The sequence below is a fragment of the Abramis brama genome, assembly GCF_963993115.1.
Source record: "Abramis brama genome assembly, chromosome: 5".
Lineage (NCBI taxonomy): Eukaryota > Metazoa > Chordata > Actinopteri > Cypriniformes > Leuciscidae > Abramis > Abramis brama.
In genome coordinates, this window is record NC_139967.1 from 5,391,960 (window position 1) to 5,413,013 (window position 21,054).

Here is a 21,054-nt window from a genome sequence, read left to right on the forward strand (position 1 = left end):
AGATTACTTGTTTGTTGTTGTTTTGTATGATGTTTAGGTATGTTTAAGTCATTAATCTTACTTATTTGGTTTTGATGTCTGTTTATTTCAGGGTTTATTCATTTTGGTGTTTTGTTTTCTTTTTTTGTACAAGCTCTTACATTGATTCTCAACAAGTCATAGTGGTGTAATACGTCTTTTGGCGTCCAACTGTGATTTTATCTGTGATGACGGACATTCAAATAAAGTGTGGGAATCATCAGTCAAAGTCAAAATCAAATCAGTTAATCATGCTGCACAATTTGGCCAAAAATTATGCAATAATATATCAATATGACCACATAATAATAATAAGAATAATAATAAAATCACTACTTCTATGACTAATACTAATAACAGCACTGTAAAATAAAAGTAATAATACAATAGTAACAATAATATAATAATTACAATATGAAAACATTTAGCAACACATAATAATTACTATTGTAATATTTCACTGTAAAACTGAAAATCAAGCATTTAATAATAATAATTATTATAATACTTTTATTTTACAGCACAACTGTTAAATTACAATACTAATATTTGTGTGGCTGACATAAAAAGTGCTTCTCATTACATGTGTGGGAAGATGGTTGGCGGATGATCCCAAACGCGACCCAAACTCAATACACATGCAAAGTTGAGTTTGTGTGTAGCAGCATTTACTGTGAACTGAGCAGATGCCAAAAACACCGGCTCACAAGCTGCTCGCATGTAAAAGAACACAGTGCTGCGCTTCACTCTGAAACAAGCAGCACATATACTTGTTTAATTCAATGGATTTGATAATCGCACTTTAAATGAATCGTGCACCCCTAGTAGTTTCTACATCCCACAAGCAGTAGACCTGCATCCAAACACACACACACACACACATGCGAAGGCCTTGTCAAAAGGGCAGACAGGACGTACTCATCATAGACAGACACACCGTTGGACATGCGTGAGTTTGTTTGGCGGCAGTGGGAGTGACGTGCAGGAGTGATGGAGAGGGTGAGATGCTGTGGACTGTAAATAAAGTCTGACAGAGACACCGCAGGCTCCTCTGCACTCAGTGGACAGCAGATCAGTTCATTGTGCGTCTGGGTGTTGGGAGACAGGTCTGGACCGTGTCTTTATGGGATGGAAAATGATGGGAATGGCTTCACTCTCTTAACCGCTCAGGAAAAGAAAGAGACAGAGTGAGCGCACACAGGCTAACACAACAAGGATAAGAGCAGTCAAGTCAATTTCCTTCACTAGCTTAGATAGTTAAGTTAAGTTAAGGTTAGTCAAATTTAGCTACGGTGGCTCCAAGGAAAATTTGGACACTTAAATCACACTTATAAATGGCTAAAAGACATTAGATAAACATAGTTAAATTATAAATATTTATATTTAAATAATATTTATAATTGAATCATCAAATTAAAATTTAAATATAAAAAATGCAAAATAATTTAAGAAAATGTAAGTTATAAAATTCTATATTTAATCTAATGATATAATTAATATTATAGATACCAATAATTTTTTTCTATATCATTTAAACACAAATATTATATTTTATTAAATGTTTATATTATTGATTATATTATTAATATTTACATTATTTACATTATTTAATTTATTAAATAAATATAATATTTAATATCAATAAAATATATAATTGAATAAAATAACATTTATTACAGCAAATACAAAAATTTGATTCCTTCAATACGCAATTAAACCTATTTCTGGAAGGCACAGTTATTGAATATTAATAGAAAAAAGAAAAAAAACACACACACACACACACACACACACACAAAAACAAGTGTGTGAGAGAAAGAGAGTCTGTTGTATAAATTAAACACTGAGTGATTTCAAAGCTGGACCTCCAACTGTGTGTAAAACAAGTGTTAGGCAGCTGAGAGTCTGGTACAACACTACGAAACGAGAAACACACACAGCAACACCTGGCTGACCATTTGGTACACCATCTATGAGGTTTGTATAAGCCAACATACAGAACACCATAAAGCACATATACATACTAACAAAGAATTAAAACATGCTTCATAGGAGAGAAAACTCACAGATAAGATCTCATTAATCTCAATCACTTCTCCTAGACAGAGCTGTAACCGTCATAGACATCAGCGGGGACATGTCAATGACCTATTCTTAAACTTTTATGTCCGTTCCTCTCCCCAATCTAGCATATTTGATTGCCCCTAGATACCAATGAGACTAAATGGAGAGCAAATGGAAACTTTTACTGAAGTAACCTTTCTCCAAAGAAAAAAACTACAGTATCTCCTATAAAGTCCCAAATGAGATATTAATAATGGCACCACAATCCAAGACACCAAAGTCTGCAATTAACAATCAGAGACTTCATCATAAATTCAAGTATTTCTCAAGAACAAATTATCTGCTATCCATATTAATTTTATAGCTCTATACTCTTTACTGTTGACTATTGACTCATCTATTTTTATTTCTCCCAAGGAAATTTTAGGAGAAACATCTTGGTACTTAAATGAAACAACTGAGAACTCACTTAAAATATCCAGAGCAACATCTGAGTGAATGTGAATGTGTGTGGTCGATCCGTAGAGCAGAGACCAGCTGCATTACAAATCCTGCATTAGAAACACGCAGTCCGTAAATTTTCTGAAGGTTGACACTCACCCAAGCTCTCCTCCACGAGTCCCAGAAGTCCAATGACCAGCACGCAGACCCAACGCAAGCAAGTCCTCAAGAGATCCATCTTCCGTGTCTGCAACTCCAGGCAGGGAGCGAGTGAATCCCTCAGCTGTCTGCTCAACACACTCTTGAGTGTGTGTGTGTGTGTATGTGTGTCCGCTACAGAATGTGCGAAACTGCACACCCCACAGCAGTCTCAATCACGGCTTCACACCGACTGCCCAGAGAGAGAGAGAGAGAGAGAGAGAGAGGGAGGGAGAGAGAGAGAGAGGGAGGGAGGGAGGGAGGGGAGGGGATTATTCACAGTCTTACACACAGTAGCCTCAGTGTAGTTGGGCCAAACCCCGCCCCCACTTTAAGACCACGCACCCATATTTTCAAATCCCCCTCCCTTTGCCTTTTTTAACCAAACACACCAGTTGCATGGAATACTAGCATACTGTGTCCTGCATACTGTGTCCTGCATACTGTGCAGTATAAAACTTCTTTTTGTGTGTGTGTAAAAATGTCTTAACTTTTGGCAGCCTGATCAAGTCAAGGTGTTAAAAATCCTATTAAAGATCGCAGGTTAAGTACATTGCATTGTGGGATACAGTATTCTAGTCCAGGACAGTCTGCATACTGTGCATACTACAAAAACAGACAGTCTGCATACTGTGCATACTACAAAAATAGTATGCATAGTGGTAAGATTGTGTGCTATTTCAAACAGCCACTATTTCATGCTTGTGATTTTGATTGACAGCTCAATTCAAATAAAAATGCATGGTTGATTAACATTTAAACTGGAGCGACAAAAACACCACCACAATACCATTGTTTCTGCAGTTAATGGTACTACAATAAAAATGCAGAACAGGCTGTGCAGATCGGAACAATCCAAACACTTCAAGAAAGGAGAGAGAGAGAGAGCACTCTAAAACTAATAAACAAGCAAAACAATGAGAAAGAGGTCAAACAAATGAACACGGCTCCCTCTTACTGAGGCTTCTGGATAACCAATCAACCAGTAAATCTGTGAAACACACAAACACACACAGTTCTGCCAAACATAACGAGCTGTGATGGAGGTCATCTCTAAGCTTTGACCTGTGACTCTTCTTCCAAATTGTACTGGGTTGACCTTTAACACATATCAAACCCAGTCCAAATAAAGCTGGAGCAAAAAAAAACAACAACACGTATGTTTTGTTCCTACATAGGCCACACACTCATTCACGTTAAATATGGTTGTCACTTTTCTTCTAGACACTTTATCTTGTTCTAGAGTTCAGTTATCAACTGGAGTGGCAACCAAACATTCAGAAGGGCTTTTCACACTTGAGAAAGTTAACCCTGGGTCATTCTAAACCCCAGGTAAACGGAGACCTGGGCTATCTTGATTAGAGGTTGATTGATTGATTGGTTTTGCAGATTAATCGGCACCAATAACCAATTGTTCCAGCAAAAAATATACCGATAGTTTTTCTGGGTTGGTCCCTTGCTAGAAGCGTCAGAGAAGGGTCCGCTGTCATTATACAGTACAAGAGCGGCCTTACAAATGAATTAATTTGTTGACTAAATGCTGGATTAGTAGAGACAGAAGAGCAGTATGTTTGCTGTCTAGTCTGAAAGGACACAAACATTAGTAGTTCCTCAAGCGGTTAAAACAATGTGACAAACAGACACACAAGTCTGACCCAAATGATTAATGTCACGATTGTTACCCTCTATTTGCATTCATTTATATCCAGCTGGTCACTTTTATGCATTCGTTAACCAGCGAAGTTTAATGCTAGTGACATGAGAAAGCATATTGTATGGTCATGCAGCCGACAAAAACATATAAGTAAATCAGAAACACATTCAATTTCAGTTCTTTTTGATCGTCTCTGTAATACATATTTAGTTATTTTGATTAGAAAACCATTGTTCAGAAATAGAAGCAAATAACGTGTAAGAGTATCAATACTATGGCCTTTGTGTAGATATTTAAAGATTGCCATGGAGTCAATGCCTGGCATCTTTAAGCAAGACTGTTTGGATTTATATGAAATGCTAACACTTCACAATAAGAATCCATTTCTAACATGTTAAAAAAATGCTGAAGTATTGTTCCTTGCTAGAAATGACCTAATTACAACATTTACTAATACATTTTTAAATTTTAAAGTTGTATCTGTTAACTTTAGTTAATGCATGAACTAACATGAATGATCAAGGTATAATTCATATATTAATATTTAATATTAATATTTATTTCATGACATCTCAAGGAGTGTTTGACATGGTAATGGATATGACAAAGTAGATTTTTTGGTCTTGGTGGAACAGATCTGCTACGCTGCTTTTGATTATTAAGTCTACTAAGCATGGGACTTGCTACTGTTATTACACACACAACACGCTGCTGTGAGCAAGCAAGACATGCTGCTTCTGTACAATATAGCGTACACGAATTACCTGTTCTATACATGAATTAGCAGTTCTATACAGGTGGAGCTGGGGAAGGTGGAGGGTTTCTGAAACTGCTACAGCAAATGCTGACCAAGTATTTGAAGGTTGAGCAACGAGCTCATTGGCTACTGATACAGCAGGAACCAATCAGCGGTGCCGTATAGAGAATGATGTGATTGCAAGCAGATTGAGTTAAGGTCCTATCAGCCTGCACCATCTAGAGTTTGAATGAATGAATGAGGCATTTATATAGCGCTTTCATATGTACAACTGTACACCCAAATCGCTTTACAATCATGTCAGGGGATCTCTCCTCAATCCACCACCAGTGTGCAGCTAGTGGTGAGTTTCATGACAGAACTTGTATTTATATATTTCATTTAAAAAGCACAGTACATTTTCATGGTTCAGTTTTTTTCTTTGTTTTTGTAATAAAGTTCAAAACTATTTTAATTGGAATGTTATGTTTGTTTTTATTCAGGTAAATCATCAACACTGTTGTCCCTTACATGTGTTTTATTAAACTAAATACATTTTCACTGGCTAAAACACATGCGCAGGTTACTTTACTTCCTGAACAAGTGTGCACCCAAGTCCGTGTTGCTTTCACTTCGAGCCACAGTTCGAGCGCAACCGACCTTAGATACCACCTCCTTCAGGTAGTGTCGGGTTCGGTTCGTTCCTTTACCAAAGGTAAATTGTAGGGGTGTTGAAATTAATTGTTGCATAATCGATTAGGGTCTATTACTGCATCGATGCTACTAGCACTGCTACTTCTGCGGAGTAATTTACTCCAACTCAGAGCGAACTCTCTGCTCCTCACCACGGGACTTCTCAGGTGCTGCGAGCAAATCACTCCGCCCAAGTATCAGTGCTTCGCCTTCTGAGAATATAGTTCCCAGTATGTATACGGTTAGAAGATGGCTGTGTCTCATGTGACCTTGTTATTTGTACACGCTGTGACTATACAAATCACAACATGCAAATGGGAAAATGTTGGCGTTATTTTGTCACTTATTGGGAGCAGTATGCTAGCTGGAGCCATTTACCTCCAGTCTTTGTGCTAAGCTAGGCTAGCGGTGGGTGCGTCAGACAGAGTTACGGCACGCACGGAGATGAAAATGGACTTATCTAACTCTGGGGGATACGGTGAATAAGCTAAAGTCCCAAAAAGTCGGCGTGTTCCTTTAATGTTGTTACCTAACTGTTGCCAATACCTAATTTTACATGGTAAAAGTCACGAGAAACAGCTGTGGTAGAATATGATGTCAGAATTAAATAAAAAAGAAGGAAAGTAATGAACCTTATGAACTCCTCGCTTCATTTTGTTCACTCCTTGCTGATATAGTTAACTAAACTGCCGTGCTCTACACAGGAATTAGAGAACGAGTGAACAAGTCAACAATGAGGGTAGATTCCTGTGCTGGAGTCGACCCCAACTCTAGGGATATTCAGAGTCAGGGAATCAACTTTTGGAGTCAAATCCCCATCACTAATTTTAAGTTACTTTAAAATGTAAGGATGTAGCTTAGGGATTGGAGCAGAACTACAGTGTTTCTATTTATTTTCTGTCTGTTTATGATGATCAAACGAAAAATCCATTGTATCAAATCAGCAAACACACATTCCCCACTGAAGCCATAATGGCACCGGCACCCTGACTAACACCCGCCGATCCGTTCCATCTGTTACCCGGCCCACACAACAAACTCATCTTCCAAATGTTTGCTCCTGTTTTCACAGCTGACAGAAGCGATGCGTTAGTCTGTTATAGGAGCGTTTGTCAGCTTTTGGTTCATGTGAGTGTGTGTTTTGATGCCATTAGGAGAGGTGAGTGTGTTGTCGCTGCCATTATGTGGGGTCATAAAGCGAGGTGTTGATTGTCCAAATGTGGAGGTGTAAGAATAAGCAGCAAAAAATAGACCTTCAGCTGTCTGAACAACACACGCATGCTTTCTAATACTGTGATCTCCTAAATAGCACTGAAACTAATAAAAGCATAAACAGTTTAAGCCTGTGGCTGCTCAGACAATGGCTCTGTTCCTAAACCTAGTGAACTGGCTTTGTCAATCGTATTTTAAGGCTGTACTCAAAGATATCTTGGGCAAATTGTAAGGGAGCATTGCATTTATCTGGGATTGCGATGAAAGCAATGCACTGCAACAAGCTCAGAGGGAAAAAACACTGGAAGACAAAGTAAGAGAATGTAATTATAAATACTTAACACTTTCATACAATACAAGGTTCGAATTTTAAATGTAATTTAATATCAATCAATGTGATCATCAGTCATATCAATGTTTATGTTGTTGTAACATCACATATGATGCAGCTCACTATGCTTTGGAGCAGAGCTTCTGTGTGTATGTGTGTGCGAGAGAGTACCTCAAAGGTCAGAGGTCAGTGTAATGACCTGAAGAGCTTCAGCGACCTCACACCTGTTTGAGATCATCCGTTTGGTCACATACCAATACACACACACACACACACAATATACTCCAGTGTTGTCTGGACCAGTATTTAGCAATGAGCCACTGAACTCACAGCTATCAATAAGCAATGACACACAATGCAACGTCCAATTTGTGAACGAATCATTAATTTGAACTGGTTCTTTTTAATTCAATGTTCAAAACAAGACACTCTGAATGAATCTAAGCTATGTTCGGAATGGCATACTACTAAACTATTTTTACAGAATCCAGTAAACTGAGCACGGTACACTCACTACAACAACATATACAGGACACAACCAGACCACAATGCAGGGATACTAGAAATATTGTATCCCACAATGCAATGCACCTGACCTTCTTGCTTAACGTTTTGAATGCAAAAATGTAAAGTCATTTTTACATAAAATTGGACAAAAAATACAAAATACCTGTTTTAGTTCCAAAATGATGTCTGGGACATGCACATATGTGACATACTATTGTTTGAATAATAAGAGGGTGAGTAAATAATGACTTCCCCATTTTTGCATGAAAAAAGTTTATCATCTAAATTGATCATAACCGTTTCAATGCACTAAATGTTTGTTGTTTTGCATTTTATTATTGTCTAGATCGAATCAATGGAAATGGTCAACGGCACACAGACAGAGAGGCAGAGCGAGTGTGTGAGTGTGTGTGTTAGCGGGCCGTGAGGGGAATGTGTTAGAGTTCAACATGGGTGAATGGAACATAATCAGCACATGCAGACTGCTCCACATTTATTCTGCTTAAACAAAGACAAACACGCACACACTTTCACACACTAACGAGGGCCACAGCGGCTCCGCTGCCACCTGGCTCATCCCTCCAATTAAGCATTCCCTAACGAGGTGCCAATTAGAGGAAAAGAAAGAATGATACAAAAGCAAAGGGTCGCAGAGGGCAGAAAACATTAAACAGAGAGAGAAAGAGACAGAAAACAAGGCAAGAGGAAGTAATAGTAATTACACATGACAAGACAGAACGCAGACAGAAATGTGTCTGTTTAGACTCTATTTGATCTATTTTTACTTTTTAAAACATTATTGTCAGGAGTTTGAAGGGCAAATGTTTAACATTTGTAAAAGTGGTCAAAGGAAGCCCCTATACACATTTAATCTTTCTGGCAGTTAAAGATCATGGTGGTAAGAGAAAGGTTGTGGGTTCGAAGTACTCTGGAAATTTTTTGTTCATGACAGAAATGTATGTATGGTTGGGCTGCAACGATATTAAAGCTCCAATATGTAACAATTTTGTAATAAAATTTCCGAAAATAACTTGCACAGTGTGATATATTTCCTCCAGTTGTGTACTTACAATATCTCAAAAGTCTCCAAAGATTTTTTATTTCAGAGAAATTCCGATTTTAAATAACTGTCCGTCCCGGAAAAGAAATGTCGCCTCTCAGTGACGCAATGTCCGCACTATCCTTTTTTTCCGGTGTGGACCATGTGATATTCCACCACACCGGAACATCACATGGTCAAATGCGGAAGTGGTGGTTATAGCGTTATTGCCATAGACTGTATGGTTATAGCTGTTATGGATCACGATTACTCTTTGGCGAGTATTGAAGTGCCAACAAAACGAAAGCGTCCATATTCGGATACACGCAGACTGTGTGACAAACGGAGGAATAAAACCCGGATAAATATTGGCCAGGCGTTTTCGAGATGGAGAGAGCTGCGCGTCAATCTTGGACTTGACAGAGACTCTGCTCTCGCGAGTGTATTGATAGACAGGTAAGCAAATCAAATTTTTTTTTATTGTACAAGTAACGTAATAGTTACAGTAAAGATGATTTTAATAGATATGAATTAATGACAAATAGCTGTAAGTTGTGACGGGATAATATAGCATAACATTTCACGTTCCTTGCAGTTCATTAATTATGATGACATAAAATAATACGATCAGACATACAGGTAATACAAAAACGAATAAATTACCTCATCCGTGATCATGATTCATTAATTCCATTTAGATACATCGCTAGATGGTGAAAACGCATTAAAAACGACATCTCCCATCGTCACCTCCTTCATAGCGTCATCAAGCTTCGCCTTTGTTATTGTTGGAAACTGCGCCCTCTTGTGGTCAAATTTTTTTACATATTGGAGCTTTAAAGGGGACATATCATGCTAAATCCACTTTTTTAGCCCTTATATGCATTTTGTTGTATATTTGGAGTGTTTAGAAGTACAGAAAAGTTGAAATTATTATCTTCAGGTGCTTCGTTGATATCTTTATATTCTGTTTTGGTCATATTTTTCAACCTGTTCCGATTTTTCTGTTCTCTATGACGTTTTTTGAACTATTACGTCACAGTATTTGCAGCGGAACTGCCAAATAAGGACATTGACTTCCGGCCCAACACTTTTTATTTCTCGCTGCAATTTTGTAGTCCAAGCTAAAGGATGCAGAAGTTACGAGAGGGTAAGTTAAAATGTTCGGTTGTTGGATGTAGTAACCCACACGCTTCATTACACCGTCTAATGTAGGTGAACTGCTGCGCTTGTGACAGGGCGCATGTTTAACTGAAAGAACGAGCAGAGAGAGAGACCCGGTTGCGCGTGCACTCTCTCTCTCTTCGGAGCCAGGCGAAAGTGTAAACAAGACTTCACCGTCTCCAAACTAGACGCTGTCTTGCTCTCTCTCCCTCGCACATATTAATCAAAATAAATCGACACGGTGGTAAAAGGTCGGAAGACCAAAGTTTCATGTGTAAATACAGTAACACACCATTGCGATACATCCATATGAAGATGTTGTTCTGCAGGTTCGTCGTCTTCATTTTCATCTCGCTCCGAATCACAAGGCTCACAAGTCTTCCGTTGTTGACATTTTGTTAATAACGTGTGAATAAAAAGTTTCTGTGCCGCTAGATAATCGTATCTCTGCTATCAAACTACAAAAATGGCCGAACGGGGTGGAGTTGAACTGAGAGTCACCTCTGCAACCTGGAGAGGGGGCGGGGTATGAAGTGTCTCAATTGTATTTAAAGAGACCGCACCAAAACGAGTTGCTCTCAGACGCACATCAGAAAAGGGGTAGAAAAGGGGCCTGTGGAGCTATAATAATGAGGAATTCAGACCCAAGCATTTCAGTTCCGCTTTATATAGACTACAAATGTATGATTTATATGTAAAAAGGAACGATTTAAAAGCATGATATGTCTCCTTTAAAATTCTGGGTGATTTAAAGGTACACTATTTAACTTTTGGTGCTCTAGCGGTTAATAAACAAAACTGAACGCGTCTTGCAGATGAACATTGCAGCTGGAGCTACTTCTCTCTGTTTATGTATATGACGAGTCTGGGCTACTCCGCAGTGGTTGTCGTCCCGCCCGGTCTAAAAAGGTTTGAATGTAGCCGCGTTTCCATTACCCTCCAAATTGCGCAAATTGAAATTGAAAATTGAAAATACGCCCAATGGAAACACGTCAATTTCGCAAAAACTCCCAGTTATCGTAAAAAAGTTTTTACGCTCGCATGAGGTGGTTTTTCAGGTAATTCGAAAAAGAAATATTTTGCAAAACTGCAATGGAAACAGTTTTTGCGTATTTACAGGTCACCTGACGTAGATGACGCGGTGTGTTTGGACAGAATACGATATAGTTCTTTATTAAATTCATATAAGACAAAAGAATTACAGGAATAATGGATTCTAAACCTCAAATAAATGCCACAATCAAGACCTCGAAGCAGATATGAGGGAGAAACACCCAGAAACAGCTCATATGTGCCGCTCACAAGTATAATAAGGGTCGTTCCTTACCATTAATGCTTGGAAAACACACATACATCTCCTTCGATTAATAATAATGGGCAGTGCAGTGGCTGGGATTAGTACATAAACCTACCAACGTCCGTTGCCATGATTTTTGGAATGTTTTTACTTATTGCGAGAGGAAAAAATGAAGTTTTAATCGTATAACATTGGTTAATGGAAACGCCGTCATTTCGCAATAGTTTTTTGTCGACATTTAGAAAAAAAATCGCGAAAGTTTTGTGAAAATCTGTAATGGAAACGCGCCTAACACTTATTAGTGATCCAGGATACGACAAAAAATGGTTGGAAGATGGATTCATGATGTACTCGCTCATTATATACATTTTGTAAAGTTACAAAGTATACCTTTAAAAAAGCCAAAAATAAATACATGACAAACTGATACATGGCCAATAATTCAAAATTAAATTTGCATTCAACACTTTTATTAAATTAATAGTGATTTTAAAGATTAACTTTAAGTAGATATTAGATGATGACAATGGTAATCTAAATTTAAAAATAGAGGAAATCACTGATAAATAAATAAAATCTTAAATACCGGCTGTTAAAATATGGGAAATTCACTACGAATGAATTGCAGCCACTTATAGTGTCATTTAGGAACCTAGTTCACACAAAAAATTAAGCAAATCAGGAAATGGCATAAACATCCCCACATGTTTCAGTCTGGACATAAAACCTCAACTGTTTTTACACCTGCACATCTCAACAAAAAAAATGTACGCAAATGGATCCTACTTAAAGCGCTGATAACCACCCCCACACAGACATTCCACTAGAGGTCAGGACCTCTGAACATGACCTTCGACCTCTGTCTTAGGATCAGTCAGTCAGAGCACTGAGAAAAAGTCGACTGCCTGTGAAAACATACAATATCCCACCCGGAAGAAAAGGAAGACGGATGAATGGAGTAAAGAGACCAAGAAGAGAAAGGATGAGGAATTGAAGCGTGCATGTGTCTTTATATCAGTCAGCTTAGTCAGACCACGAACCGCCCACTTAGACAGGAAGAGATCGTTTGAGCGATATGTAAATGCGCCAACCACTTTGTTTTGTTTTTGCATGTCATTTAAAGGAGGGGTTTATCTTAAAATAGATCATACCATATACAGGTTTGGAAAAAAAAGGAATTTACTTGATACTAAATGCTTTAAATGAAATTGTAATTATCCTTCAGAGATTTCATGCCACTCATAGACGTTCACTGCAGCAGACTGGGAATTTGTAAACGTGGCAAGTTTGTTTCACAGCAAACTGATAAAAATGTGTGCACTTTTCAAATCTGTGGCCCAAATCCAGCTGAATAAAATTTGGAAAATTCTTGCCATATTCGAGAGCAATATGCATCTGACCTGGGCATTGAGGTTTGTCTGGTTATTCGATTTTTCGATTAATCGTTTTTTAAAAAGTGGTCGATTCAAAATCGACTCTCAAAGGCCACGAATCGATTTTTTTCCATATTTATTTATCTATCACCCAAAAGCCAGTATTAGTTTTCCTACATTGTTCATAGGCTTGTAGCCTCCATGTTACAGCTAATGCTGTGAGATTCTGTTTGTTTTATCTTAAACATAAAATAACCTGATCCTCTTTGATTAAGGCATGCGACTGTTCAATTTTCAGCATACATTTTTCATCTTGAATCAAATTCCTGTCTATTCATTGTATGCATTTGAAATATAGAGTTGGGTTCTGTTTTAATGTACACAAGTGCACCTAAAATAAAAAGAGTTTAATATACAGGTTTGTGGCTCTTAATTTCTTTTTAGTAATTAACTACTTGTAAACTTATGTTCACTGTTCTTTTTTATAAATATAGGATTTGTATTAAATCTATTTTCATTGAGTCGAATCAAAAATCTAATTTAGAATCAAAATCGAAAATCGAATCGAGAAGCGAAATCGAAAATCGAATCGAAAATCGAAATCGAATCGAAATGAGAATCGAAATCGAATTGAGAATCGAAATCGAATTGAGAATCGAAATCGAATTGAGAATCGAAATTCGAATCGAAATTCGAATCGAAATCAAATCGAAAATCAAATCGAGAATCAAAATCAAAAATAGAATTGAGAATCGAAATCGAATCGAGAATCGAAATCGAATCGTAAGCTTGTGAATTGAAATCGAATCGAATTGAAAAGATCTGAATCGATACCCAGCCATACCTACCATACTGATCCAAAAAAAAAGCATCTTTCTCTGTTAAAAGCCATAAAAAAGCAGCATACAGCAAATGTGTTAAAACATATCCAAATATATATGTGCAATGAGACCAACCTGATTATGTTATTTGAAATGATTCTTGAGAATGGGTGGAGTTCTTTTGGATTATTGGTAACGTGGTTCTTCAAACGGACTGAGTGTAGTGTAGTTGAAATCAAACTGACTCTTGGTTTCTACAAAAGCATTTTCATCCCTTAACAGTCTCAGATGCTCACAACAGATCTGTCTTGAACCATTTATGCATTTTCATTACTAATCACTTCCGCAATGAAGGAAATTAATGAGATTTTACTTCCAGAACCTGACTGTTGGGCTCTGTTCCCAATGACACACAACCCTGGTGTGTGTGTGAGCAGGTGGTGGAGTGGATCTAGGGGTCAGCAGTCGTGCTTCAGCTCCCAAATATAGAGCGTCCGTGTCACCGACTACGAGATGCAGATCTCATATCACGCCACAGTCGACCCTCTCTCTCCCGTTCACACTACCGTCTTTATCCGCCCTCCACAGACTGCCATTCAGAGCAGTATCATGTGTGTAGTGTTGTCTGTCTGTTGTCTGTACACTCACCAGAAACATAAAACCACCTCAGGGCCCCCCGAGCATGACCTCTGACCTCTCTTCCTCTCCACAGATATGAGACTCCGGCCCACACTCTCTGCTAATACGGAGTGTGTTTGCGCACATATAGGTTATGGTGTACCTAAAGCTTCCGTGTTGATCACGTTACGGTGGTATAAAGTTTACAGCAGTGAACGCATGCAGTATGTAAGCTAAAGCTGTGTTGAGTGTGTGTGACTGTGTTTACCTGCGAAGGTATCGCTGTCCCGCATACATTAGCTCCCACTAACCATCGAACCCTGAGCACTGGAAATCTGTAGGAACAAACAATACCATTGTTTTACAATTACAAAGCAAGCACAGCTATTTGAACAAATATGACTTATGGGATCCCATAAAGTATATGGAAGCTTAAGTCACAGTTAAGGCCAGATTTACTAAACAGGGCAAATTAGTGTGAGCGCGCAATTCCAAAAAAGCGCCGATGGAAGTGGAAAGTTCTGCGCGTGATTTACTGACGACACACAAATTAAAGAACACAGACGCATCCGTATCATTTCCAATCTACCAATAGCATCTTGTTTAAAGTGGTGATGAACTAAGAAATACAATTTTCCTTGAGCTTTTGACATATAAGAGGTCATCATACTATAAGAATATCCTGTAAGTTTCAGAACTGAAAACTTCCTTGTTAGTCCAATAAAAGCTTTTATTGACACCAGGCACAGCGAACGACAGGTTTTTCAAAGTGGAGATCTATGATGTCAAAGAGTATCAAACACCGCCTCCACAGAAGAAGATCAACGCCTACTTCAACATTGCCTGTTTAGCCCCGCCCACCGATCTACGCTTTACATGAAACTCATTATAATATGCAAAACTGTTATCCAATCATAGCAGTGGGCATTTACTTCCAAGTCTTCAATGCGGCACGCCCATAAAAACCGAGCGTTTCAGGAGCTAGGCTCAAAACCAGGGTAGAAAATAGACTATTACTTATTAATTTTGATGTTTTTGAATGTAAAAACCATGCGAACGTCATAAGTTGACCTCAGACAACAATATAAAAAAATGTAAATAGCCAGTTCATGACCCCTTTAAGACATGCCTTTTTAGGCAGTAAATAATGGCACAAATATCAGGAAATTGACTAGCTCGTCCTTTGTAAATCACCTTGAATGATTTATTTAAATGCTTTCCTCCAATAAATTTTGCGTCTGAAAGTGAAGCTCCTAGAACTGCATTTGCAATAAGATCAGCTGCAAAAATAACCCTGTCCACACCTTTTCAGCGCAGATTTTCAATGTGCGTCTTTAGTAAATCCTAACAGTAGGGTTTTTTTAACGCCTAAAGAGGGTTTGCGCTGGAGCAAGCTGTTAGTAAATTTGGATGTCACTCCATTTTATATACACAAAATATCACATTTTTTGTTTATAAATGACGCTTGCTTGAAACAAAATATCATAATACCTTTTTAAATAATAAATTACACTTGCTTTTAGACTATTTTTAATTTGAATAAGTAATCACCCAGAACACCCTCATCTACTGAAATCTAGCACTATCAGTTTCTATTTAAGTAAAATCTACAAAAATATATATTTTTTAATATTTTACACAGAGTGCTTGACTCTCGCATTGTCAATACAAGATCTTGACCAACAATTGAGATGTTATTTCCATCAAGAGGTGCATCAGTTTTTGCTCAAGATCTTGTATTGACGATGCAAGAGTCCAGCACTCTGTAAAGTCTCCTCCAGCACATCCCAAAGACTTTCAGTGAATATAAGCTCTTCAATAATTCTTCATGCTCCCTCACAACCATTCTTTCACAATGTGAGCCTGATGAATCTTGACATTGTCATCCTGGAATATGGCCATGATGTGTCTTCCTACATGTTTGTTTACATTCAATTAGGGTTAGAAGAACTGTTGCCAAACATATATCATGCTACAAGCATCATAATCACAGCAATAATGATCCAGTCATAGACTCTTTAAGCATTTGCCTATTAAAATCCAAAACAGCTCAATTTTTGGGCCGGGCAGTGTATGGCACACCAATCGGTTGAGAAAACTGTTAAAGGGTTATTGGCTGATTATTAGCTGCCTGATGCTGTTGATTTCTGATGTCATGTCACTGCATGTTTTCCACCAATCAGATAAAGAAAACAACTAATGTGAAACACAAGACTTCAGACACAGCCACATCAGCACCAGTCACAAGTCAGTCAATGTAATTGAATCTGTGAAAGAAAACCCTTTCATACTGAGAGAGAGAGAGAGAGAAAGAGAGAGAGAGAAAGGGAGGGGGGGGGTGTTTAAATGAGTTAGAGAAATTAGCTCTAATTCAGTCTGGGCTATAACGTGTATGGCAAAAACAAATATTTTTGTACATTCACGGCTCTCTCTGCATCACACACACACACACACACACACACACACACACACACACACACACACACACACACACACACACACACACACACACACTGAATTTACTGCTGTTAATCAGTGAAAACTGAATCAATTTATATGTGGGCCCTTAAAGTATTATTTGGACACACTTAAAAATATCAGTAACACTTTACAATAAGGTTTCATTTGCTAACATTCATTAACTACATTAGTTAACATGAACTATCAATGAACAATACTTGTACAATTATTAACTTAGTTGATGTTAATCTCAACATGTACAGTACTACTGCATTTTTAAGATCGAAAGTTTTATGTTAACTAACATAAGCAAAGGTTAATAAATGCTGTAAGAATATATTGCTCATTGTTAGTAAATGCATTAATTAATGTTATATTTTCTAAATATTTTTTAAAATAATACATATATTTTTTAAATATTCTTGATATTCTGTGTCTAAATGCAACAGCATTCAGTTTTAAACAGACGAAAAATGCGTTTTTATCAGCTTTTTGCTCAAAATGTTGCTTTTTTTAATGAAACTTACCCACATTCAAGTGTTGATAAAAATATATATATATATATTTTGATATATTGCATGTTCAGATATTCAGACAACAAAATATTCTGGGGGCCATGAAACTTTTGTGAAAATGATCAAAAATGCAGGTGGTGGCTGGCAGCTTTTTTGAAAAACGTTGGCGGGGAAAGAGTTAAAATCCACATGCTTTCTAGGGCCACTGACTTACATCTATCTTTAATATGGCACGAATGAACGATGCAAATGAAGCATGAAAAGGTCACTTGTGGTGTCCATATTTGTGTTTCTTGGTATTCATAGAACGTGTAACAAAAGACAATCCAAATCTCCCAATTAATTTGCTGATGCTGATGACAGGTGCACATCCTCCATTTCGAAATTACCCATAATTCTCTGCTGATGAACCTGAATGACTAAGCCAGCACACCTGTAGGAATCAAGTGTTCTGCTTTGAATAGTTCATCAAACCAGCAACTTATTAAACTTCTGCAACATGGACTCAACGTCTATGAGAATTTTTTGTCCTATTTTATCACAGCAGAGAACTAGGTGTGTTTGTTAACACTCTAGAGGAAAGGGGAAAAACACACACAAACCTGCCAATGCAGTCAGGGCAACACACACACACACACACCTCAGTCGTGCTGAACCACAAGGGAAAGACTTCACAGTGCATTGGCTTTTACGGCCGTCCCGTTTGGCAGTTGGGTAAAATATTCCGGAGCTAAAATTAGCAGCACGGCACAAAGACCCTCATTGAGAAGAACGTCTGGCACGGAAAGTAAAATCACAGCGAACCTGTCCAAACCGTAAGATAGCTCAACAGCTCCCGACGGTTTACCACAAGACCACATCTCCAGATAAACCTTCCTGAGAGCGAGGTGAATCTGATAGCGTCTCAATCAGACTCAGAATCCGTATGATGACGCGCTCTAATCCGTAGCGCCGGAACACCGGTCACCTTGGAAACTCCAAGGATTCCCTCAGAAGTCCCTAAGTGTGTGTGTGTGTGTGTCTTGCAGACGTCTCTATTTCAGCGCGAGTCACTGAAGGATTATACTCGCATCTCTTCTTTCACGCTGAGCTTTAACACACACAGAACAACATTGGCTCTGTTGAAAGCTGCTATTGTTCAAGTAGATACTCCAGAACAATAGACGCCATCAGCAAAGCTTCACAACACCACTAATATATCAGCCTATTACACGTTACAAATTAGTACACTGATGAGTTTATCTATGGTGATATCTGAAGAGCCCATTAAACATCAACCAGAGAAAGAATGCTAAAGCAGCCAATCAGAAAAGCATCTCGGTTTGTACGCTCTCTAACATATATGGTTTTGCTATTTTAAGTCAGAAATAAATCTCATGCATTGCAAATGAGACTTTGTTCAAAAACGTATTAAATGAGCACTTATTTTTCTAACAGTATTAAAGAATATTCACAGTTCAATGCTGATGACCACAAAAATATATGTTCTTAAAAAAAATAAACTTGATTGAGGTCAAATGCTTACTGTTGCAATAGTACAGCCATGAGACGTAAAAAACAAGCATTTTAGCATAATTTTTTTTTACACTAAACTTTCTGTGTGAAGACAGTGCTGTTAAAACTAAGGCTGTGTGTCCAGCAGAGTTTTAAGCCAGCTCTTCTGAAAACTCCTGGCTGTTGTTGTTGTTTTGACCACAAAAAAAGCACATGCGTTATGACGCACGGAACGAGTTGATGTTGTTGTTGAACCTAATAATAAATGACTGTTTTGTCAATCTAACAAGAAAGAAAAAAATCTAACAACTCTTTCCACCCATCGTCTGTGAAGTGATGCAGGACAAAGTTGTTATTTTTTTTCAGTTAAGAAGCTTTGGTTGCTATGATATGAAATATCTGTGGAAGTGTAACTAGGATCTGATTTTGCAGAGTTTATTTGATTTTTAGTTTATTTCTGAATATAAAAATGTCAACACATTGTAAAAGTACTATCTCTGTCCCTTGTTTTAAGTGATTTTGTTCTGTTGTGCTTGTTTTTGTTGTCTGTTGCTGTTGTACAAGCAGGACGTGGCAGTTGGTCTGTGTGGTATTTGTCCCGCCCCTCCTCCACTGTGATTGGACGGCTGGGCAAAAGTGACAGTAGGGGGGTTTACATGAAGCATTGTATTCCAATTGACCGTTAATAAACATAAATGAACATAAGAAGGAACGTTGTTTTAACCGCGGAAAGATGTCAATACACACCGTTTTTCAAGTTCAAATCCTCCAACGTTAATCTACTAACTCTCCTGACTGCTTTGTCGACAAAATGGCGGATTCGGCGGATGGCGGATTATGATTGGTCAGATCGCCTGTCAATCAAACTCCCTGCGAAGGGTCAATCACAATCAGTTTAAAAGTCCAATCCGGATGAAAATGTTCCATGTTAACACTTCAATCGGAATTAAAAAAATGCCCAAACCGACTGAAATTTCAGTCTTTCGGTTTTGAGAGGGGTGTGATAAACCTTTTTTAATCCAATCGATAAGACATGTAAACACTTGATCTGATTGAAAACCGAAACTGGAAAGTTTTGCGCAAAATGGCGTATGACGCATTGTTGAACCTAATAATAAATGACTGTCTTGTCAATCTAACAGGAAAAAAAAATCGTCTGTGAAGTGGTGCAGGACAAAGTTGTCCCACAAGTGCTTGGTTCGGACTCTCATCTGCAGACGCCTTGTTTTGGGTGCGGGAATGAAAGTATTACGGCACAAAGATTCATGTGCTTGTTGTCTCCTAATTAGGACCCAAAATAGATAAATATCAAGTCTGATTTTTAAAACAAAGAAAAGGAGGATGATTAGTATTTGACAACAGAGGGAAACTCTGTATATTCGTGCAGTGTGCGCATGTCAAAAGATTAAATCTGATTTGAAGCTTGTGACACATAAACGCGCACATCAACCCGATCACTTTATTTAGCATTCATGTAAAAACTGTTTGGAATCATCTATCGGATTGAAATCAAAAACAAAGAGTAAACTTGGCAAGTCATGAGTGCTGCATTTTACACAAAATTGTACATTTTTGCAACTTCCGGAAAAAATGGCCTAAAACTACAATTAATCATTTTAGTAATTGAAATCAAAAAATAATTATGTCAAAAAGTCAAAATAATTTCTTGCAGTAATGCCACAAAAGCTGTTGATTGAGATTAACTCATATTAGACCTGAAATATGGTAGATTCACAGCCTACAGATTCTCTTAGCCTCAAGAAAACCAGCCTTTTTGCTATTCAAAACCTGCACAATGACGGCAAAAACTGTGTAAAAGTAACCCCACAGCTTAACCTGTCCATTTCTGCCAGTTTTGACCCATTCAGGCCAATTTCTGACCAGTTATGAGTATGATGGGTGGACATTATTGCATTTTAAGGAGGATCAGCCAATCACAGTGCTAAGGAGCCACAGCCTCTTCCAATGACGCCACACTTTAAAGAGAAAAAGTTGGATGATGTTGATAGATGCTGAAACTATGTCAGATGGAGGCAGCACCATCAGTCAGGGAGAGTTTATGTGCACGTGAAAATGATGTATACTGCATCTCGGATAAATGGGTGTTGATAAAAATCAAGATAAATGGGTTATGTGAGGGCTATCCGTCAGCAGTCTATAACTTTATAAGTGCATATGTGAGTAGTGTCAGACATACACATACACACATACAGCCTTGATCACCAGTCCTGCCCCTGAGACAGGAAGTAATGAAACTCAACTAGCATAAGCTCTTTAACAGACATGAGCAGTGGAGTGGGGGTGTGGCAAACCGCAAGCCTGCTAAATCAATCTTAATAGCCAATCACGAACATATAAGAGCACAGCAGGGCATCTGTGTAATGTCCCATGTGATAACTAGATTACAGTTTCTGCAGCA

General features: G+C 38.0%; 1 protein-coding gene across 2 annotated transcripts in view; it reads right to left on the reverse strand.

The window, feature by feature from the left end:
- The window catches only part of bmpr1ba (bone morphogenetic protein receptor, type IBa), a 65,338-nt gene that overhangs the window by 28,370 nt on the left and 15,914 nt on the right, over nucleotides 1-21,054 (reverse strand). Inside the window, exons 3-4 of one of the 2 annotated variants that reach the window (XM_084113379.1) lie at nucleotides 14,435-14,501; nucleotides 2,683-2,914 (exon numbers count right to left, since the gene is read on the reverse strand). In XM_084113379.1, the coding sequence (XP_083969505.1) occupies nucleotides 2,683-2,761 (79 nt within the window). In that variant the 5' untranslated portion in view covers nucleotides 2,762-2,914; nucleotides 14,435-14,501. The remainder of the gene's footprint in view (nucleotides 1-2,682; nucleotides 2,915-14,434; nucleotides 14,502-21,054) is intronic. The other variant, XM_084113380.1, reaches the window with a different exon arrangement.